General features: G+C 40.0%; 1 protein-coding gene across 1 annotated transcript in view; it reads left to right on the plus strand.

The window, feature by feature from the left end:
* VEGFD (vascular endothelial growth factor D) overlaps window positions 1–22,211 on the plus strand; it is a 38,190-nt gene extending 15,979 nt beyond the window's left edge. The window contains exons 2-7 of the mRNA XM_057717731.1: window positions 2,579–2,789; window positions 6,521–6,711; window positions 9,860–10,008; window positions 11,214–11,314; window positions 20,790–20,985; window positions 21,562–22,211. Of these exons, the coding sequence (XP_057573714.1) occupies window positions 2,579–2,789; window positions 6,521–6,711; window positions 9,860–10,008; window positions 11,214–11,314; window positions 20,790–20,985; window positions 21,562–21,688 (975 nt within the window). The 3' untranslated portion in view covers window positions 21,689–22,211. The remainder of the gene's footprint in view (window positions 1–2,578; window positions 2,790–6,520; window positions 6,712–9,859; window positions 10,009–11,213; window positions 11,315–20,789; window positions 20,986–21,561) is intronic.
* Window positions 22,212–24,648: the final 2,437 nt, after the last annotated feature.

The raw sequence follows: 24,648 nt of genomic DNA on the forward strand, positions 1-24,648 counted from the left end.
AAAATCCTCTCAGTAGAGTACAATTTTTAAAACATTTAAAAAGCTATTTGATTGTTTTCATTATTTTCATAGGGAAACAGTGTTGTAACAAAATTTTATTTCGCAGAGTGGATTGAATATGAAGTAGTTACAGCATCCAACTAGAAGAGGGAATGAATAATCACGAAAAGAGAAACTATTGAAAAACGAGCCTTAATGGCGCATCATTGAATTTCAGAGTTGCTGGAGAAATTGGCAATTATTCAATTTCATCCCCGGATTTCTTAGATGAAGCAGCTGCGGCATGCTCCTGAAATTCAATGCCTATTCCCCAAACCCTATGTATGCTCATCAAGCTTCCTCCACCCCTTGCTCCCAGAAAACTGCCTTGATTCAAACTTCTCAAAGAAGTGAGAAATCATAGGTCCCAAGCAGTCCTGCTATGTATAGACCCGTGTCAATCTTTATGAGCCTCCTCTTTCAGACCCTCTCATTCATTCATCCTGTGTCTACTTATCTCTGCAACTTATGTCACACCAACTCCTCTAGGTCCCTGCTTTCTCTCCTGCATATGTTCCGTTTCTTCCTCTCTTTTGGCTCTTTCCCTCAGCTCATAAACATGTTCAAGATGCTCCCACCTTTATTTAAACATGCACACATATATACACACACACACACACACATTCACATTCACATCTGGACTTCCAAGAAAGACGACCTTCTGCATTCATGTTTTGAGCAATGATAAAATGTAAAATTGATCACAGGATGGTAAACATCTGCAGATGGCAAACATCTGCAGAAATGGTACCAAAAACAAACGTATGGACGCCAAGGGGGAAAGGGGAGGTGGGATGAGTTGGAAGATTGGGATTGACATATATACACTACTATGTATAAAATAGATAACTAATGAGAGCCGATTATATGGCAAAGGGAACTCTACTCAGTGCTCTGTGGTGACCTAAATGGGAAGGAAATCTGAAAAAGAGGGGATAGATGTATACGCATAGCTGATTCACTTTGCGGTACAGTAGAAACTAACACAACATTGTAAAGCAACTGTACCTCAATAAAAATTTTTTTTAAAAATCCCGCTCCCAAAACACTGGTAAATGATAGATTTTAACTAAAGTTTTTGAGGGGCAGTGGCGGAGAATGTGCATCACACCAGCCATTGTCAAGCTTCCTGCAAGTCCCATTTGCTCACCTGTTTCCCCCACTGCCCCTCCCCCTGTCATGCAGCTGACATTCACCTCTCGCTCCACCTTCCTCTCTCAGCAACCATCCTGCAGCCATACTGTTCCTTCCCTCCCTCTCCTCCCTCTCCCCAGCTCTAAAAACATCCTCAGCGCACATATCCAAACCATACAGCAGAACATAAACCCAGTAACCGCAGCCTCAGCAGGAGAAAATCCAGGTCCCTAACTGTAGACAGACTACCTTATCTCTCCAGCACATTCCAGGGAGGACCTCAATTCCTTCTGTCTCAATATACACCTACATCATTGGTTGATGACCACACAGTGTTCATTGTATGCACATGTCATTATTTATATAACCAAGTCCCTAATTTGGAACAGTTTGACTGCATACTGAAAATCCTTTATCAGCCAAGTCTTTTTTTTCTCATAAATCCATGTGTTGTATTAGCCAATAGAGTTCATGCAACTGTGTGGAAAGCAAATTTTCAACATAAACTCCAGAAGTGTATTTATTCAGGAAAAAAATCATGGCTTTGAAATAGTAAAGAGGTTTAAAAAGGAAAAAAAAGTTCAGCAAGTTAGAAGTCAGCAAATTCAGATAATCAGGATCTTAAAATCTTTCTTTCTTGTGTGACTATAGGCAGAGTCCCCAAGACTTTGTGGGTCAGTCTCAGATAACAGATGAAAACAATTATCATTGGCTCCTGAACAAAATAGTGTGATTGAAAAAATCTATGTTAGTTTCCCGTGGCTGCCGTACCCAATTACCACAAACTTGATGGCGAAGACAACAGAAGTTTATTCTCTCACAGTTCTGGAATCCAGTTGCAAATCAAGGTGTCAGCGGGGCCATCCTCCCTCCATCTGCCCTTGAAGAGAATCATTCATTGCGTCTTGCAGCTTCTGGTGGCTTCAGGCTCTGCCTCCACCTTAACAAATCCTTCTCCTCTGTGTCTGTGTCTTCCCTCTTCTGTCTTTTATAAGGGTGCTTGTCTTTGTATTTAAGGTTCACCCAGATAATCTGGGATGACCTCATCTCAAGATCCCTAACTTCGTTACATCTACAAAGATCCTTTTCCCCAAAAAAGTCATATTTACAGGTTCTGGGGATTAGGACGTGGACTTGTCATTTAAAAGTTCACCATTCATCCCACTACGATAATGTTTCTAAATGTTCTGAGAACCTGGGGAGAATGTCATTCCATCGATCATAAATGAACAGAATGTGAATCAAAAATACTAGATGTCCTTTTTCCTAGGTACTGGTGTTCATGTGAATAATCTAATTTCTTTTTAGCTCTCCTACATTTGTGTTAGCAATGTGTATTATCAAGACAAACTAGAAGTTGAGTAACTCGCTTGTAAGCCAGTTTTTTTGTTTGTTTCGCTTTAAGCGGGCATCTCGGTCAATGTTAGAACGATCTGAGCAGCAGATTAGGGCAGCTTCAGGTTTGGAGGAACTACTGCAGATCACACACTTCGAGGACTGGAAGCTGTGGAGGTGCAGACTGAAGCTCAAAAGTCTCACCAGCGCGGACTCTCGCTCAGCATCGCATCGGTCCACCAGGTTTGCGGCCACTTTCTATGACATTGAGACACTAAAAGGTAGGTGCGTGCGTGCAGAGGCCAGTTCTTACTCTTTATCAGATAGTGACAAATGTGCCAACTTCTTCTAAAAGTTTGAGTAGGGCAGGCACGTGTCTGGGAGAAGAAAAGGCGGTTTTTGATTTCATAGCTCCGGTGCTAGTGGAGAATCCTGGTTTCCTGTGTTTACTCCGCAGAGAAACACACTCGATATGATTTTGAGATCAAAATTCAATACCAAATAACACTTCCCGGTATACAAATATGTTTAACTCAGAGATGTGAGGACAAAACAAACCCAGAAAGACTGTTCTTAATAGAGAAAAGAATTGAGTTTACTTAAAAAATAAAACAACCTGGGTATTCATTAGTAAGGCGCATTCCACGGCCATACGTGCATGGATGAAAACCAGTAGATTAGGTATAGCTTTTTTATGTCTTCAGAATTCTGTGATTTTTTTTAAGTAAAAATGAAAAAGTAGAATCTAGAAGCTGAGTTGGAATGATGTATATTGGTGTTACTAGGAGAATAATGGAGGGGGAAATTCTCTAGACAAAAGAATCCAGACTCTGGACTGGAAAATAACATGATTGGAAATAAAGGGAATGACTGTTTCCTAGTAAGGTTTGGAGGATCTTTATAAGAAAAGCATTGTCTGTATGTACTGTCTTCTAATGAATGAAATGCTTACCAGATACAGTTGTGCGGCCTCCAATTAGGCATTTAACTGTTTTGAGGATGTATCAGAACAGCAAAAGAAGCCACCGCAGCATTAATGACTTGGCATTTTAGATTTGACTAACATGATTACCTGGTATCAGATTGTAGCTATTGCATAATTCAAATTGACTGCTCAGCCAAAATTATTCTTTTCTTTCTCTGTAGAGTTATCTTGATTTTCTTCCATTTGTAAAGGATGATGGCATCGCACGGGCCGCTATTGTTGGCCGTGGGGAAGGCTGTGCGTAGGCGGGATCAGTCCCTCAGCAGCCCGGGGGCCTGGGTGTGAAGAGGATGCTTGGTGCGCACATGTGTGACTGTGTCTAAATGAGCTGAGATGCTTGGAACCATGGCCTAGAACCCCACTTAGCCAGCAGTTTGAAACTCTAGTTGTTTCTGTATGGTGAATTAGCAAGGACTTCATGAAAGTAAAGGGATCAGACCTCATCTGGAGATTCAGGGCCTTAACCAGATTACCTGTCTGAAGGCCTGAGGCAAGCCTTGAGATACTCTGTGAGGATGGAGAGAGAGAAGTATAACCATAAAACCAAGACGAGGTGATTTTTAAGAAGTCATCGATGCTCAAATTGACATTTTCTAAGGAGGAAACCATAAAACTGTTTTTTAATTAAAAAAAACATAAATAATATGGAATTTGCCAGCTCTAAAATGTCTCATTACATGGGGGGTGGGGGTGGGATCATCTAAAGTTGCTAACTTAGAAGCAGCAAATAAACAAATCAGTGTGGTATCCCAAGTATAACTTGTTAGAACTCTTCCTCCTGGATGTCAGGGTAATTCCCTGAGGAAGAGCCGTCCTGCTGGGTGGTGACACTGGTCATAGTTCCATACAATGTTCTGATTTTCAAAACTTAGTTTATAAAAAAGCAAATGGAAAGCAACATTTAAATAGAATTTTAAACAAGGAATGATGTTATAAGTTGATTCCTTGTTTTTTTAAGGATGTATGATTAATAATAGTGAATTCAATAGTACCTAATTGGGTAATTTATCTGTCATGTTTACAGCCTTCAGGCTCTGTATATAAATATTCTTAACCAGAAATTTTAAAGAGTTTCTTGGGCTAGAAGATTTTATGATGAAAAAAAAAACAGTTTAGGTAAATTGCATAGTGTATGCAGTGCTTTTCAGCCAACCAAACATATTTTGTGTTTTCAATGATTGAAGAAAGCAGCATATGAGGAAATTTGAGATTAATGTGGGGAAAAGGAAAAAGGCTGTGGAAACGATGTTTTAAGGGAATGATTTAGAGACTAGCATCACATCTGCAACAATATTTTATCTCTACCCTCCAGATAGAAGTTCTGTCCCCTCTAGTAGAAACACATTCACATATATGGGAATTCAGAATCCGGGCAGAGACCAATTACAAATTTTTGAAGATGGGGGTAAAAATGGAGAAGAGTTTATCTGTCGCTGTGTAACACATTACCCCCAAAAGCTGCTTCGGACATTTTTTATCTCACAGTTTCTGTGAGTCAGAAGTGCAGACATAGCCTCGATCGGTGTCTCTCCTTCAGGGTTTCCTCGGAGGCTGCAGTCAAGGTATCAACTTGCGCCACGGGCAGCATCTCAAGGTTCATTTGGGGCCAGATGTGCTTCCAAGTTCACTCAGAAGTTGTTGGCAGGGTTCAGTTCCAGACAGGCTGTTGGACTGAGGGTCCCAGCTCTGCACTGGCTGTTGGGTAGAGGCCACCCTCAGTTCTCTGCCATGTGGGCCTTTCCAACATGGCAGCTTGTTTCATCCAAGCCTGCAAGCTGAGAAGACAAGAGACTACCAGCAAGAGATGGTGACTGATAGCAAGATGGAAATCAGTCTTCATTAACCTAATCATGGCAGTGCCATCCCATCACTCTTGCTGTATTCTTTTCATAAGAATCGTGTCCTTAGGTCCAGCCCACACGCAGAGGAGGGGATTACACAGGATGTGAACACCAGGAGGTGGGCATGATGGAGCGTCAGATTAGAAGCTGCCAAGCACAAAGCGTTTTCACCCCCCACCCCCAGCGTAAAACCAACTCCATAATTCCATGGCAAGCTAAAAGAAAATCTCTAAATGTTGTCTTTATCATAAAATTGAATCATTTTGCAGAAACGTCCATAGAAAGGCTATACAACAGTAAGTATCAAAGCATCAAAATCTAATGAAAAAAAAAACTTTGAGAGAAAAGGCAAGTATGTTTTACATACTTGCTTTACAAGAATGTATGTAATCTTTTTTGATTCCCTGAGACTTGTTTCTTTTTCTTGTTTCCCACACATTAGCTAGAATGGCCAGGAGATTGCTCCTTTCATCAAAATGAACTGGCTTACTTCATCATTTGACAGAAACATCAGTGTCAGGCATTTGCAAATGAGAACACTCTGACTTGAGGAAAGATCAGTTCCACTTAAATTTTCATTCATGTGTTTGCCATATGTAGTTAGTTAAGCAACCAATAGAAAGGTATTTCTTTTTATTTTATTTTTTATTTTTTGGCCGCAAGGCTGGCAGGATCTTAGTTCCCCAACTAGGGATTAGAACCCACACCCTTGGCAGTGAAAGCGTGGAGTCCTAACCACTGGACCGCCAGGAAATTCCCGAAATGTATTTCTTAATGGTGCTAAAACCTACCCACACCTGGCTTCAAGGAGAAGAAATGCTCTCCAGCTGTGAATTGCTTAATAAATAATGCTTGCATGTTATTGCTTTCCGTGCATCCACTTATTTTCTTACTAGCCGGCTTCTCCAGATGTACCCAATGTAGTTATATCTAGGACATGGTGTTCATCACCAACGGAAAGTAGAATTAGAGTTTACAAAGGGATCGTGTAAATGGGAAGGAACGCAGATTTTGTTTGTCATTTTTCTGCAAACAATCCTTGGTTAAAGGACTGACCCCAAATACCCATCTAGTGAAATCAACAAGCACTACGTGTGTGAGAATGGCGCTGTTGAGTGTGGCCCCGGCACACGTGGGCACGTCAGGGCCGTTTGTTCTGCCGGCTCAACGAGCTACCTCTCCGCAGTTATAGATGAAGAATGGCGAAGGACACAGTGCAGCCCTCGAGAGACGTGCGTGGAGGTGGCCAGCGAGCTGGGGAGAAGCACCAACACGTTCTTCAAGCCTCCCTGCGTGAACGTGTTCCGGTGTGGCGGCTGCTGCAATGAAGAGAGCCTCGTCTGTGTCAACACCAGCACCTCGTACATTTCCAAACAGGTATGAGGACATCAGCCCTCTCCAGAGCCCTGACGCGGATAGTGTTGACAGCCACAGCTCAGCTGGTTGCCAAGCGCTGTCTCAAAGCTTTATGTGCATCATCTCATTTAACCCTGAGACAAGCTAAAAGGGTAGCTTATCTTCCTTTATAGATGAGGAAATGGAGACTCAGAGAGATAGCTTGTGGCAGAGCTGGAATTCAAATCCAGGTGACTCCAGAGCCTGAACCCTGACAGTTAACTGACAGTTACTGTCTCTCTGATGCTGTAATGTCAAGGATCCGAAAATCATATGAAAGTTACTAGAACAGACGTTCAAAGGAACAAGGATAGCCACACTGACTTGTGTATTCCCTAGGTTCTGTGTTGTTCAAATGGAGTGATGGAGAAGGGTTTAATGAAGGGTGTGGGCTGGGTGAGGGAAGGAGGAAGGGCTGGTGAAGTACCCAGAGCTGGCAGAAAGGGGGAGCAGTTCCCACCCTTAGACAGAAGAAGCAAGAGGATGGAGCAGTTATGGGAACTCAGAGAGGAAGTGGAGTAGAGGGCTACAGGACTGGCTGGAGGAGGGGCAGCCACTGCCAACTCTTAGCCCGGCAAGGGGTGGGGGGAAGGCAAGAGGGCCTATAGATCCGGGTCCATGGAGGTCAGCACCCTGGGATACAGCCCAGTGGGGAAGGAAGGAAAGAGGATGGTGTCTCCAGAGGGGCAAATGGAGAATATGTAGCATAAAAGACCTATGAAAATAATCCACCATGAAAGAAAGAATTCTTCCTTCTCCCTCTTACAAAACCGCTTTTGCTCAGTAGATACATTTTTCTTTCTATCCCTACCATACTGTTGTAAAATGTAATAAATGTGACACAGTAGAGCAGTAATAATAAACTTAGGAAAACATTAGAAAGCTGTAAGTCAAACTACATCCCTTTTGGTTCTATGTTGCAACTGTCACATTGGCCTGTGCAATCTAGTCTCATGATTGTGAAAAGAGGTAGCACAATAAAATTACACATGCACTGAATATGATATTTTCATGTTAGGTGATTATCTTAATGGGATGGAAAGAATGGAATGGTGTTTTGTTTGGTACTAAGTTAACTTATCCTTAATTTTTCCCCCCTGCCTCTTCAAGTATCCCTTAAACTGTAGAGTTTCTTTTTCTAAACTCTTTTAGAATATCTTGGAACTTGTAAAAATGCTGACCTCTACTGTTTGACAGTCAGGCGGAAAAATGACATAAGTAGGGCTAAGCATCAACTGTCAGTAGGAACAAAGCTTGTGTAACGCGAGAGGCTTTAGTTCATGACCGTGTTATACCCTAGAGTATAGCCGAAAAGTTTCGCAAGAAGTTGAAGTTCATGCAAAATAAACACTCTAAAAACACTCTCTTACTTAGACTCATGGACACGCCATTACATATCGAAAGGTCAGGGCAAACACAACTTTAACAGATTGTTTCCACTTAATAGATAATTGAGTACTTTATTTTGACCGCTGTCCTCAACAAATGAGCGGTTTTAAAGAATGTGCATAAGTGTAAGTGTACAGCAGTTTTTCTTTCCAAATATGCATATTTGAACATTTTAATAGTGGTTTTAAAAAAAAAAACCTACCTCTCATCCCAAAGTTGTGAACTGTTCAGTGAAATACCTCTTAGAAACTAAGTGAATAAATGAAGACTCTATGTAGTAGGGACTACATGGGATGGTGATTGAATGGACAGAGAATTAAAATCAAGTTCAAATTGATCCATACATCAGAGAACCACTTTAGAAACAAAGTAACTGATATTCTCGGCAAGTAAGTTGTACTTGCCGAGATTCCATCTTGCTTCTTCTGGTCACAGCAATTTCATTCCAAAAAGTAATAAGGCATATTCTTAAGAGTATCCCCTCTGGCTCTAGAGCAGACTGCCTGGGTTCAAAACCCCACTCTTCTGATCAATAGTTATATGGCCTTAAGCAAGTTATATAATCTCTCTGTACCTCTGTTTCTTCACCTGTAGAATTGAGGGGGTAACAAAAAAACCCCACCCTATAATGTTGTTATCAGGGGTAATTGAATTAATATAAAAGTGCTTACAACAGGGGCTAGCATATAGAAACATAGAAAGAATGATATTCATGTTACCTATCACTGTTTGGGCATGATGGTCTTGTATCAGTCAGTTATTACTATGTAATGCTGCATAATAAACACCCTAAAACTTAGTGGCTTCAAACAACATCTTGTTCTCATTCATGTATCTGAAATTTATTTAGTTTAGAGTGGGCTCAGCTGGGCTTGACATCAAGCTGCAGGCTGAGTCCAGGTCTGATCCCTGTGTCTCATATCCTTTAGACCAGCAAGCCTGCCAGATCACACTTTTCTCATGGCTAGAGCAAACGCATGAGAAAACAGGTCGCAGAAAGCACACACAGTTCAAGTTTGTGCTTGTATCTTGTCTGCTAATGTCCTGTCAACCAACGCAAATCACGTGGCCAAGTCCAAAGTCAAGGAACAGGAAACTATATTCCTTCAATGGAGATGGCATGGGAAGGGAGAAGTAAATTGTTTTGCACAATAATCTATTCAAAGAAACTTGAATAGGTTGCAAAGAAAATTCATAGCTATAATTTCATTTAATCCTTATGATTCACACACAGACTTAAAGCAGGGGCAGGGGACATTTTACAAGGTTACCATTTCACAAGGATACTAGGGACACCAAAAAGTTAAGAGATTTGACCAAACTTCAATACTTGATAAACTTGGTTAAGACCCTGGTCTTCTGACTCCCAGCCCAGAATTCTTTCCATCTTGCCAGCCCTTATCCTTATTAGTTCTGTTTTTTAAAAAACTTTATTCAAGTTAGCTGATTTACAATGTTGTATTAGTTTCTTTTGTACAGCAAAGTGACTCAGTTATACATATATATATTCTTTTTCATATTCTTTTCCATTATGGTTTATCACAGGATATTGAATATAGTTCCCTGTGCTGTACAGAAGGACCTTGTTGTTTATCCATCCTATATGTAATAGTTTGCATATTAGCTCTATTCTTAATGGACAACTTTGCTAAAGTCACTACTGTAAAGGACAAAGGCAAAAATGCAGACTGTAGAAATTATTTTTTTAACTCTGTATTATAGTTCCCTTTCTCTACTCTAGCTCTTTGAAATATCAGTGCCTTTGACATCAGTACCTGAGTTAGTGCCTGTTAAAGTTGCCAACCATACAGGTTGTAAGTGCTTGCCAACGGCTCCCCGCCATCCGTACTCGATTATTAGAAGATCCATCCAGATCCCAGAAGAAGATCGGTAAGCATTTCTTATACTTCCTTATTCTTGTTCTTGCCGTGGCTAAAGCTGTGTGTGGAGAATACTGCTTTAATTACAGAGTCATCACTCTCTCTGCAAGCTCTTTGTCTTTTAGCTTCTAACCCATATCTACGGGTAATGACTGTTTGGCAAGTGTATATTTTTTATTAGGTGTTACATGTGTATTGCAGTAGGATCAGAAAGTTTAGTGGTTATGAACTCAGCATGTCAACTGGTGGGCACCTTTGTTCTTAATACAAATAGACTGATGCAGTTGTAAAACTCTATTCCAGCCTCAAATTTTGTGTCTGTTCCCCTATACCAGGACAAGCATTAAAGAGAACTCGTTTCAGGCTGTTTATATATTTAAGTCCTGAAATTAGGAGGGGGATAAAAGGCTCCTGGAATCACTGAGGAGTGGCAGGACTGTCTGCATCTGATTTTGGCAATTTTTTTAACCCCTCCTCTGAAGTTTACCAAATGGGAAATGTTATTTTAAATGAAAAATGACAAATTTAATCTGACTACATTTTCTTGTGAATATTTTGTGATTCTTTATGAGACAAATTATGACACCTTGAAGTGTCCCGAAATCAAAGGTAAGAATCATTGATTTGGGAAAAAACAGAGAAACAAGGGCAAATTACAAGCATTGAATAAAAATATAAAGTAATTAAGTTGGATACTTAGACCTGGCAAAAGTAAAGGAGTAAACGCACTGTGTGAGTGGCAAGTGAAGGAGTGAGCCTTAGTTAGCCTTGAGCCAAGAAGACCTTGGCTCTGCTTTTCTCAAAGAGAAAAGAAAGCTCATATAAAAGGAACATTTATCCTCAAGATTTTCCTACTCTCCTGGCCAATGTTCTTATCTCCATTTTACAGATGATAATGCTTAGAAGCTATGTTAGAACACTATTTACTTTTGTTAAATAAGCACTGTTGACAGCTAATTTGCATAGTTTTTTAACACCAAGCCTCTTAAAAAGATTATAACTTTCCAAAATTACAGTTTAGTTTCCAAAGGTTTCCACAGAGACTATTTGTAATTACAAAATTGCTATCTAATAACATGCTGTTCGTAAATATTAATTAAGCTCCTTAAAAATCTTCACTGTCCTCCACTCAGAAATGTATTCAACATTAAAAAAATGTTCCAAAGGTGTGATAACCCTTGAAAGCTTTAAAATCTTATTGTTTTCTTTTCCTAGCTGTTCCCATTCCAAGAAATTCTGTCCTGTTGACATGCTCTGGGACAGCAACAAATGTAGATGTGTTTTACAGGAGGAGAATCCACTGGCCGGAATGGAAGGTAATGATAGCAGTGGTGAGATGATAATAGCAATAATAATAATAGCAACAATAGCAACTAGTATTTATTGACCAAGCGATCTTGTAAGCCTTTTATATGTATCCGACTCATTTAATCCTCCCAATAATCCTATAATGTATGATTAGTATCCATTTTTGTTTACAATTACAAAATGAACACATCAAAATGTCTAGTAATTTTCTAGACACACAGCTAAGAGCGATAGAAGCAGCAAGATTCCAGAGCCCTCTGTGCTATAATTATACAGTAAGTCTACCCAGTGCATCATTCTGCTTTTTAATCTTAAAGAAAAGATTCAGATGATTAGAGCATCCCAAAACATTGAATTTGAAAGGGGAAAATAACCTTCAATGAAAGCCACTTCAGAACTAAACACAAATCAACCACATTTTACTAAGTTATTTATGTAAAAGTCCTCCATGAGCGTAAGGTCATTTTGGACTTGTTGGTTTCTTTCAACTGTGTCATGTGGAAACATGCCAAGAATTTGAAAAAATGGGGAATAAGAGAATACTTCTTCTGAAATGAGGACAAAGTAAAAGCAAAACATGGCTATTGGGCTCAGGGGAGTTGGGAACCAGATGAGCTAGGCTCTCATCACTGCATGTAACTCGTAATGCTCTGATTTTTTATCATGAACATCTGGCTGAAAATGAATCCACTTTTTATTGACTTCTGAGAGAACTTGACATGATTCCACTGTAAAGATAGCAAGGAATCATGCAATTTCAACCTTGCTTGCTTCCAACTGTGGTCTACGAGCAAGATTAGTAAAGATTAAGCTCTAAGGAATCTGTCCTAGAAACTGTAAATAACAAGCTATTCCCTATGCTTCTGTGTCTCAGCTTCCAAGTGTTTTCATGAAAGCTCAACCCAGGGTTTGAGGGAATCTTAAAGTTCATGTAGTTTAAATGCCCATGCAGATCTTTTTTTTTTTTAAACTGAAGTATAATTGACTTACAGTGTTTCAGGTGTACAGCAAAGTGATTCAGTCATATATATATATATATAGCTTATGAGATATTGAATATAGGTCGCTGTGCTATACAGTAGGTCCTTGTTATATATCTATTTTATATGTAGTAGTCTGTATATGTTAATCCCAAACTCCTAATTTAGCCTCCCCCCGCTTTTTGGTTACCATAAGTTCTTTTTCTATGTCTGTGAGTCTATTTTCTGTTTTGTAGATAAGTTCATTTGTATCTTTTTTTTTTAGATTCCACATATAAGCGATATCATATGATATTTGTCTTCCTCTGTCTGACTTACTTCACTTAGTATGATAATCTCTAGGTCCATCCATGTTGCTGCAAATGGCATTATTTCATTCTCTTTTAATGGCTGAGTCATATTCCATTGTGTATATATACAACATCTTTATCCACTCATCCGTTGATGGGCATTTAGGTTGCTTCCACGTCTTGGCTGTTGTAAATAGTGCTAACATTGGAGTGCATGTATATTTTGAAATTAGAGTTTTCGTCTTTTCCAGATATATGCTCAGGAGTAGGATTGCTGGGGCGTATGGTGGATCTATAAATACCCATGCTGATCTTGAATGTCATATACCTCTTTCTTTTTTTCTTTTTTAAGCTCTTTATTGGAATATAATTGCTTTACACTCTTGTACCAGCTTTTGAGGTACACCAAAGTGAATCAGCTGTATTTATACAGATTCCGCCATGTCCCCTCCCTCCCGCAACTCCCTCCCACCCTCCCTGTCCTGGCCCTCTAAGGCATCACCCATCATCGAGTTGATCTCCCTTTGTTATATAGCAACTTCCCACTAGCTATCTATTTTACAGTTGGTAGTGTATCTATGTTTGTGCTACTCTCTCACTTCGTCCCAGCTTCCCCTTCGCCCCACCCCCCAACCCCGTGTCCTCAAGTCCATTCTCTGCTTCTGCATCTTTATTCTTGCCCTGTCACTGGGTTCATCAGTACCATTTTTTTTAGATTCCATATATATGAGTTAGCATATGGTATTTCATTTTCTCTTTCTGTCTAACTTCGCTCTGTATGACAGTCTCTAGGTCTGTCCACCTCATTACATATAGCTCCATTTCATTGCTTTTTATGGCTGAGTAATATTCCATTGTATATATGTGCCACATCGTCTTTATCCATTCACCTTTGATGGGCATTTAGGATGCTTCCACGTCCTGGCTATTGTAAATAGTGCTGCAATGAACATTATGGTGCATGTTTCTTTTTGGATTATGGTTTTCTCTGGGAATATGCCCAGTAGTGGGATTACTGGGTCATATGATAGTTCCATTTTTAGTTTTTTAAGGAACCTCCAAACTGTTTTCCATAGTGGCTATACCAGCTTACATTCCCACCAACAGTGCAGACTTCCCTTTTCTTCACACCCTCTCCAACATTTATTGTTTCTAGATTTTTTGATGATGGCCATTCTGACCGGTGTGAGGTGATACCTCATTGTGGCTTTGACTTGCATTTCTCTAATGACTAGTGATGTAGAGCATCTTTTCATGTGTTTGTTAGCCATCTGCATGTCTTCTTTGGAGGAATGTCTATTTAGGTCTTCTGCCCATTTTTGGATTGGGTTATTTGCTTTTTTGGTATTAAGCTGCATGAGCTGCTTGTATATTTTGGAGATTAATCCTTTGTCCGTTGCTTCATTGGCAAGTATTTTCTCCCATTCTGAGGGTTGCCTTCTTGTCTTGTTTATGGTTTCTTTCGCTGTGCAAAAGGTTTTAGGTTTCATGAGGTCCCATTTGTTTATTCTTGATTTTATTTCCATGATTCTAGGAGGTGGGTCCAAAAGGATCTTGCTTTGATGGATGTCATAGAGTGTTCTGCCTATGTTTTCCTCAAGGAGTCTTATAGTGTCTGGCCTTATAGTTTGAAGTCAGGAAGCCTAATTCCACCAACTCCATCTTTCCTTCTCAAGATTGCTTTGGCTATTCAGGGTCTTTTGCATTTCCACACAGATCCTAAGATTTCTTGTTTTAGTTCTGTGAATAATGCTGTTGGTAATTTGATAGGGATCGCGTTAAATCTGTAAATTGCTTTGGGTAGGATAGTCATTTTCACAATGTTGATTCTTCCAATCCAAGAACATGGTATGTCTCTCCATCTGTTTGTATCATCTTTGATTGCTTTTATCAGTGTCTTATAGTTTACTGCATACAGCTCTTTTGCCTCCTTAGGCAGGTTTATTCCTAGGTATTTTATTCTTTTTGTTGCAATGGTAAATGGGAGAGTTTCCTTAATTTCTCTTTCTGCTCTTCCATTGTTAGTGTATAGGAATGCAAGAGATTTCTGGGCATTAATTTTGTATCCTGCTACTTTACTAAATTTATCGATTAGTGCTAGCAGTTTTCTGGTAGAATCTTTAGGGTTTTCTATGTATAATATCATGTCATCTGCAAAGAGTGACAATTTTACTTCTTCTTTTCCAATTTGGATTCCTTTTATTTTGTTGTCTTCTCTGCTGTGGCTAACACTTCCAAAACTATGTTGAATACTAATGGTGAGAGTGGGCACCCTTCTCTTATTCCTGTTCTTAGAGGGAATGCTTTCAGTTTTTCACCATTTAGAACAATGTTGGCTGTTGGTTTCTCATATATGGCTTTTATTGTGTTGAGGTAATTCCCTTCTGTGCCCATTTTCTGGAGAATTTTTATCATAAATGGATGTTGAATTTTGTCCGAAGCTGTTTCTGCATCTATTGAGATTATCATATGGTTTTTTTCCTTCAATTTGTTAATATCATGTATCACATTGATTGATTTGCATATATTGAAGAATCCTTGCATCCCAGGGATAAACCCCACTTGGTCATGGTGTATGATCTTTTTAATGTGCTGTTGGATTCTGTTAGCTAGTATTTTGTTGAGGATTTTTGCATCTATATTCGTCAGTGATATTGGCCTGTAGTTTTCTTTTTTTGTGACATCTTTGCCTAGTTTTGGTATCAGGGTGATGATGGCCTCGTAGAATGAGTTTGGGAGTGTTCCTCCTTCTGCTATATTTTGGAAGAGTTTGAGAAGCATACGTGTTAGCTATTCTCTAAATGTTTGATAGAATTTGCCTGTGAAGCCATCTGGCCCTGGGCTTTTCTTTGTTGGGAGATTTTAAATCACAGTCTCAATTTCCATACTTGTGATTGGTCTGTTCATATTTTCTATTTCTTCCTGGTTCAGTCTTGGAAGATTGTGCTTTTCTAAGAATGTATCCATTTCTTCCAGGTTATCCAGTTTATTGGCATATAGTTGCTTGTAGTAGTCTCTCATGATCTTTTGTATTTCTGTGGTGTCCGTTGTTACTTTTCCTTTTTCATTTCTAATTCTGTTGATTTGCGTCCTCTGCCTTTTTTTCTTGATGAGTCTGGCTAATGGTTTATCAATTTTGTTCATCTTCTCAAAGAACCAGCTTTTAGTTTTATTGATCTTTGTTATTGTTTCCTTCCTTTCTTTTTCCTTTATTTCTGCTCTGATCTTTATGATTTCTTTCCTTCTGCTCACTTTGGGGTTTTTTTGTTCTTTTTTCTCTAATTGTTCTGGGGGGAAAGTTAGGTTGTTTATTCGATATTTTTCTTGTTTCTTGAGGTAGGACTGTATTGCTGTAAATGTCCCTCTTAGAACTGCTTTTGCTGCATCCCGTAGGTTTTGGGTTGTTGTGTTTTCATTGTCGTTTCTTTCTAGGTATTTTTTGATTTCCTCTTTGATTTCTTCAGTGATTTCTTGGTTGTTTAATAGCGTATTGTTTAGCCTCCATGTGTTTGTATTTTTTGCAGTTTTTTTCCTGTAATTGATATCTAGTCTCATGGAGTTGTGGTCTGAGAAGATGCTTGATACGATTTCAATTTTCTTGAATTTCCCACCAAGTCTTCAGCCATCCTCTGCTAGAAAATGCATCAGTCATGGAGAAACTTGTCAAATCCACTGAGGCATCCCAATTACATTGGGTATACTCTTGTTGCTAGTAAACTATATTGAACCTGAATTACCTCTCTCTCTCTCCCTTTCTCTCTCTCTCTCAGAACAGTGCTCTCCAATGGAATTACAGTGAGAGTCACATTTATAACTTACGTTTTATAGTACTCACATTAAAAAGGTTAAAAGAAACAGATGAAATTAATTTTAATATGTTTTACTTAATCCAGAATATAAAAAATACTCTCACTTCAACATGCAAGCAATATAAAATTTATCAGTGATATAGCCTTCATTCTTTGCACTAAGTCTTTGAAATCCAGTGTGTATTTTACACTTACAGCGCATCTCAATTCAGACTTGCCATTTCATGTTCAGGGTGGCCTGTAGCTACCATGTTAGACAGCCCAGATCTAGAGCATCAACTCATTAGTTCAGGTTTACCCTACAGAACCATGTAAAACCAATCTAATTCTTTCTCCACGTGACCCATTTTTAAACTGTGTTAGAAAGTTATTCTGTGGAATCTTAAAAAATGGTAGAAATGAACTTATCTACAAAACGGAAATAGAGTCAATGATGTAGAAAACAAACTTATGGTTACCCGAGGGGTAAGGGGAGGGGAGGAGGCATAGATTGGGATTGGCATATACACACTACTATATATAAAATAGATAACTAATAAGGACCTGCTGTACAGCACAGGGAACTCTACTCAATACTCTGTAATGGCCTATATGGGAAAAGAATCTAAAAAAGAGTGGATATAAGCATATGTATAGCTCATTCACTTTGCTGTACACCTGAAACTAACACAACATGGTAAATCAACTATACCTCAATAAAAAGTAAAAAAAAAAAGTTATTGTGGAAAGCTGTATACATAGAACTTAAGGGCTGTTCTAATCAAGCTTTCCCTGGTGCGCAGCTCCTGGGAGAGAGATTTGTGCTTAGGAGGTTCACATGCAGGACTGTGTTCTGAGGTGAAGGGGCGGTGGCAGGACTGGGCAGAGGGAGAAGTTGAACTGTGCTGCCGTTGCTGAAAGGCATTAGCCCAGCCTATGGGAGCTGAAGCTGGGACAGTCCACACGGGCATGTCTCAAACTGAGGCAAAGGGGCTGGGTGTTGTGGACTGGTCACTGGATACGGGCTGCCTCAGGGAAGGGATATTACCTTGGGTGAGGCAGCTTCTTTCTGCTGAAGGTAATTCCTGGGGAGGGACTTAGCCAGTGTACATGTGTCTTGAGGGTGGGAAGAGTGGTGGAGAAAGAGAAAGTGCTCTGAGCTGGGGAAAAATGAGCGCTCAGGGCTCGAAGTGAGAGACCTCAGCTCATCAGGCTGCTGGAAGATGGTCAGCATGGTGGAGACATAACGGGAGGGGGCTGGGTAGATGTGAGAGAGGAAGCCAGAAAGGTTCACAGGGAACATTGTGAACCATGTCCCAGAGCTTGGATGTGATGCTAAATGCAAAAGGAAACCACTCAACTGGTTCAAGTGGACAGTGACAACACCAGTTAGAATTTTAACAAAATCAACCCAGTGACAGTGTACGAGAGGATGGGTTGGCCTGGGGCAGGCAAGGAGGAAGGGGACCTTTTGCAAAGTTGTGGCAATGATGGAAGTGAGAGTCATGGAGTAGCCTGGATGACCTCTAATCATTTCTAATTTTTATCTCCTGCAATTCAATTAATGTGGGCCAAGTTCATGGTCACTTCTCCAGTGGCTGCATCAAACTGATGACATATATTGAGATTACTGTTCATTAAATACTTTTTCTTCCACACATGTGGCTACTAAGCCAACTGCCTTTTCTACAATAACTTCTCTTCCCTGAGTGAGCATATGTGAGTTAGTGAATCCAAGTCCAGTTTAATTTCATCTTGTTAGATTCAGGCCATTGCTCTAAACTGTTTAAAACAAAACACAACACAACTAACAATACCAAAAAAAAGGAAAAAAAAATTGGGGAGTCCCAATTCTGAATTCTACATTCCTCAAGATACCCACAGATTCAAGAATTTACTTGGAAAAATTCCATTGTTTATTGATAAAAATGATAAATGGAAAAAGGCTGAGAACCAAACACGGTGTCCCATCATCAACTTCCCTAGGATTGAAATTGATATACAATATTTCCAGGTATCACCCTTAGCTAGTTACTTCTTCACTCAGGTCTCCTATATCCATTCTCTGTCACTTTTAACTTATCTATAAGGATTTAGGTCAGCCACTGCCAACTTCCTTGCTGAAGTTCAGCAAATACCTGGTAGACTGTGTTTTCCCTAAACCACCTCTCCAAGCATGGAGGTGGGCAGGCATGAAGGACTCGAAGAGAATCTCTACTGCCACCTAGTGATCCATGCAGATCTTTTAAGAGCTTCTATCTAGTCTCATTTTGTTCCATAGTGACATCTGCTTCACTGGCATGTGGCTTACAAAGCTTACCATTTTCCTCGGCACAATTCAGAATGGAGTATCCTCAGATCTAGCCTTTCAACACTCATTCTACATGAGCTCTCAAACATCATCAACCACAGAGCGGTTAGGACAATGAGATTGGATGGCATGAGACTGCCATTTTGATACATCATTAATGGCCAGATATTGGCAAGACCATATGGCTTAACCCAATGTCTTAGAATGCTAGATGGGATTCTTCAGAGTCTGCATATATCGGCCTGCTTCAGGACCCTTCTGTTACAACAAATAAACTCAACAAATGTTTATCAAGTTCCTGTTTTATGCCAGAACGATGAGACCTGATCTCTATAACCGTTAGGATTTTTTCATTAATGGAGGAAACAAAGAAATAAACAGACAAATGTAAGCGATGCAAGAAAGGACAGAATGGAAATATGCACAGGATAAGGGCACTTAACTAACTTGAAGTTGGGAAAGGTATCGGGGGAAAGGGTGACTAGCAAAGAGAAGGACAAGGTGGAAGGCATGGGGTTGAGAGACCCTGACACGTCCCGAGAACAGAAGAAAGTACTATAATTTGGTATGGACAAGCATAGGCTACATGAAAGAGAGGCAAAAGATGAGTCTGGAAGGTTAATAGGGTCTACCTCATGGAGGGTTCTTATGTCTTGGTGGGGAAATTGACTTTTATTGGGAAAGACAGAACCTTTTAAGATAACTAAAGCAGTAGAGTGACATGATTAGATTTGCATTGGATATTTGGAGAATGGATTGAAAGGGTAAAACTTGTGGTGGTGAAGTGAGTGACTGCCATCTGCACAAAAAGTACAAGGTACTGACTGAATTGAGGCACTGGCAGTGATGATGGAAAAGAACAAATTCAGGGAGGCAGAACTGGTTGGACATGGTAATTAGATTCAGTATGGTGGGTGAGCAAGGGTGATAGCACCATTCACTAAAGGACGCAAACTGGGAGAGAAGCAGGTTTGGGGAAGAAGCTCAACACTTAACTTTCCTCAAGCCTTTCAAGAATGCTAAGGTGTAAAAAAAAAATGGTCCTGATGAACCCAGTGACAGGGCAAGAATAAGGATGCAGATGCAGAGAATGGACTGGAGGACACGGGGTTGGGGGGTGGGGGGTGAAGGGGAAGCTGGGACGAAGTGAGAGAGTAGCATAGACATAGATACACTACCAACTGTAAAATAGATAGCTAGTGGGAAGTTGCTATATAACAAAGAGAGATCAACTTGATGATGGGTGATGCTTTAGAGGACCAGGACAGGAAGTGTGGGAGGGAGGGGACATGGGGATATCTGTATAAATACAGCTGATTCACTTTGGTGTACCTCAAAAGCTGGTACAAGAGTGTAAAGCAATTATTTTCCAATAAAGAGCTTGGGGAAAAAAAAGGAATTGGAAAAAAAAGATGCTAAGGTGACATTGTCAAGTTCTTCCAGTTTCTATCTCTTCTATTCTTTGCAATGACTTTCAGCTTGATGATCAGAATTGGAGCAGTAGTTATCCAGTTGTTTGTACATTTTCTAGAAGAAATATCAGTCAGCTAGGTGTGTCAAAAACCTCTCAGACCCTCCTCTCTCAGCTGATTGTGTCTTCCAACAGATGTTTGTGGAATCAAAGTTCATTATCACTGTTGTATCTTATATATTAGTATTATGATATGTGGTGAGGAAATGCACCACTGTTTCTACCCATAGCCTGGAAGGTGTGAGGTATATTTCTACAGTGCCAGTATTTCTGTTCTTTTCTCCTTTTTTAATTTTTACCTAAAAACTGGGAAGGACTAGACTCATAATTCTTAGACATCCTGTATTTTATGACTAATACTTGGTTGTGAAAGTTTGCTTTTTTTAACAAGTCACCAACCTAAAAATGTCTACAAAATCTTATCCAAAAATACAGCATATAATATTTTTATAATAAACTTAAGAGAACACATGAATTCTGTGTTAGTATTGTGAAATCAGAGTTGAAAATATTAGAGGTGAAAACCTATAACAAAGGAGATTGGGTGAATCCAAATTCCTTTAGAATGATGTAAAGTATACAGCCAACTTTGTGATCACGTTCTCCATGCTACAGCTATTCGACCAACACTTTTCCTGTTTAGATCACGCTCATCTCCAGGAGCTGGCTCTCTGCGGTCCACACATGAAGTTTGATGAAGATCGTTGCGAGTGTGTCTGTAAAACGCCATGTCCCAGAGATCTCATCCAGCACCCAGAAAACTGCAGTTGCATTGAGTGCAGAGAAACTCTGGAGAGCTGCTGCCAGAAGCACAAGATATTTCACCCAGACACCTGCAGGTGACTGCCTTGTGCACTTTAGCCTTAATTTGACCTGTTGACATTTAATGTAAATACCATTTAGATTCGGTGAGATTCCTTGTTAAACCAATTTTATTTTTCAGTGCCAAGCCCCCTTTTTGATAGTAAAACAGAGGTTTGGCAACTACGGAATAAGTATATAGAGTGATGATTAATTGTGAAATCGAGAAAATCCTGCCTGCTATTGTTGGCTTATGGATCTTAAGCAAAAATTAAAGTTGATGAAATTTAAACAATTGTTATTTCAGATCAGCTGACTCTTTAGTTCAATCTCTCTCTCAATATATATCCACATGTTTGTTTTTTTCTTTGAGGAAGGGGTTGTCATTGGATTTATATAGCACGAAATTTACCGATGAATAGAACGCTTAAAAGTTAGCAATTGTGCTTTAATAGATTTTGAAACCCTGTGGGATAACCATCCAGGATTTTATATTTACATTTTAAATATGCATCTGGAAAATTTACTTTGAAAACGTAATCAAATCAGAACAGTTTTTCCTTAGAATTTAGTCCTTGATTCTGAATTGTCATATTTATTTTCTTTTGTCACAGCTGTGAGGACAGATGCCCCTTTCACACGAGAACCTGTACAAATGGAAAACCAGCATGTCCAAAGCATTGCCGCTTCCCAAAGGAGAAAAGGGCCACCCATGGGCTTCATGATCGAGAAAATCCTTAATTCAGCCTTGATCCCCAGTTCCTCATCTCTGTCATTTTAAACAGCATGCTGCTTTGCCAAGTTGCTGTCACTGTTCCAGGTGTTAAAAAAAAAAATCCATTTTACATAGTAGCATGGTGAATCCAGACCGACACCAGCTCCCATTAAACACCAGCTGAGGATTCCCTGGCTCACTGACAGATGTCTTCTAACTGAAGATGCTCTGCACACCAAGGAATAGAGGAAGAATTTTGCCTTATCCGCCCCCCCCCCTTTTTTTTGGTGAGTGAAAAATGTTCGATCATCATGGAATGACAGGTACCCTGTGATTAATTACTCAGAGCAGATGAGGCAATTTGCATAGTCTTCAAGTCCTTTGCTAATTGCAACTCTCTTGTGAATTATTCTGATTCTATTGCAGATTTTGATTTGTATGATCAGCACTGATTATCTGATTACTGTCCAGCTTGTAGTTTTGAGTTTATCAAACTACTCTGTTGTTTCATATTTAAGTGTATTTAAAGAAAATAAACACATTATTCAAGCCAGAGAATTTTGTGTATTATTTAATATGCTACCGCTGTAAATTTTATGCTAAAGAAGTAAATATTTTAAGGAGAGAAAGGAATTCAGAAGTGGGAGGTGTGGGAGAGACATGAACACAATAAAACTAGACTCCAGTTTTGGGGAAACTGAAGAAGTAGTGCTCAGAAGGTTTAAGATTCTAAATGAGGTTAAATAAATGTGACCCAAAAATCAGCTGGACATCAGTCTTTCCTTTGAGATTCAGTTCACCTTGACTTAACCCCCCAGTTGAACTTGACTTGATGAAGGACAGACCACTGGTGCCCCTGACATTGTTGTGGGTGTGTGTGTTTTCCAGTCACCTCCTGCTCCACGTTTCTGTACTTAGCTATTAGTCTCATGCACAACTCAATTCTCAGGGCCACATGATTCATCTCTCTGTTACACCACAGCTACCCGGGAAGGGAGCACAAGCCTTTTTCCTTTGCTTTTTTGCTCAAATACTCCCACAAATAACTTGTTGATGGCATAGACTTTACTGAAAAGTTTGATATAACAGAGGGAATTTAGCAGCTCTAGCAGAACTAAGTTACTTAGCAGATAACTTAAAAACTGACGCTCTCCCAAATATCTTGCATAGATAGGTAGGTAGATAGGGAGGGAGGGAGAGAGGTAGGTAGATAGATAGATAGATGATAGATGATAGATAGATGATAGATAGATAGATGATAGATAGATAGATAGATAGATAGATAGATAGATAGATAGATTATAGATTGATAGATGATACACACATAATCTATTACAACATTTATTGCATGCTTTCGTAAATAGTTGTGTTCATGTTATCTCCCCACTACACTGTGACCTCCATACAATTGGAAACTGTGTCCTGATCAAACTTGTGTAACCCAAGTTTCTCAGGCCAGACCATGTGGAACAGTATAATAATAAGGAGATAGAGAACAATAAACAAATATAGTAAAAAATTGTTCTGTTTCTCCTGGAGCCGAATGTTAGAATTGTTGGATCCTGTCCCAAATCCCTGCCCTTCTTCTCTCAGGGTTCCTAAGCAGTTCCTCAATTCTCCCCTCCTTCACTGAAGTTCTCTGTGTGGCCTGTGGCTCTGGGCCCTCTGCTTCCTTCCTGGCCTTAGTTCTCTCAGTCCCTGGCCCTGGGGACACAGCTGCTCTTGACCTTGCCTGGGACCAGTCCCCACAGTGCGGCCATTACCATGGTCTCATCATTTACTGGTGTTGGCCCAGTCACACCTGTCCTGTCACTGTTCCTCTTGTCCTCACTTTATGACCTTTGTGTCAATGGGTCTTCTTTCTTCTAGTTGTGCTATTTGATTCTCAGGCTTCTGAAAGGGCTCACAGGTAACTTAGTTTCTTTCACAGGTAACTTAGTTTCTTAAATGTATTAGCATTCAGTTTCTCGCTCTGTTCCTTCATCCAGTTCCTCCCCTTCTCTCCTCCTCAACAGTTTTTGATTAAATTCCCTTGAGAGCTGGGTCAGCAGACGATCCAAGGGACACTGCACAATTAAAGGACTCACTTTGCTCATCTTGACTGGTTAAGAAGAGGGGCTGAATCCCAGACAAGGAGAAAAGACCTGAGTTGAAGGACAAGCTCTGCCACCTAATTGCATTATGAGGCCACCTCACGGGCCTCAGCTTCCTCTCCTGCTAAACCGGCCAAGTGATCATCTCATCTCCCTGTATCTCAGAGTTGTTAATTTCACTCCATAAATGAAAGCAATTTGAAAAATACAATGTACTTTACACATTAAAGGGATTATCCCCCCAAAGAGAAGCATGACTGTGAACAAAATTCTTGGCTTATACTGGATTCCTGGATCTGCCCTAAAACCGACTCAAACCACATTTTGGTTAGTGGCTCTGCTTCCTAAGTGCCATTTAGAGGGAGATATCAGAGGGAATTCTGGACAAAACTATAGGAGAGCTGGCTTTCCACTTCTAAAACCTCTCCCCCGGCTTTCTCCCCAACAATCAGTAACCCCACCCAGCAACTTGCACTTGGATCCCTGAGGCTCGGTCTGGGCTGGGATGGAGCTGGTCCTTAGGGTGGAGGTGGGGGAGCTGGCCTATTGCCTTATTAGAGTTCACTGGTCATTGTACAGGAATATTTGTCATACTAATAGCTTTGGAACGTGAGCTGCAATTTTTCAACCCACAAAAGTGTGTTGCAAAATAAAAATATGTGAGAAAGCCCCGAGAGCTTAAAGCAAACACGATAAATGCCAGCGATGCATGATGTCCCTGATTATCTAAGCCACAAGGGCAGAAAATGCATTAATAGCACAGCACAGATCATAAATCTGTGACTATGGCGGTGTGGTGGGAGGCCCTTTGGAGATGGAAACAGATTGGACGGCATAATGGTCAGAGTTGGATGAGATTAAAATACTGCCTGAGATACTTGATAAGGGAGATG

This window comes from Hippopotamus amphibius, chromosome X (assembly GCF_030028045.1).
Source record: "Hippopotamus amphibius kiboko isolate mHipAmp2 chromosome X, mHipAmp2.hap2, whole genome shotgun sequence".
Lineage (NCBI taxonomy): Eukaryota > Metazoa > Chordata > Mammalia > Artiodactyla > Hippopotamidae > Hippopotamus > Hippopotamus amphibius.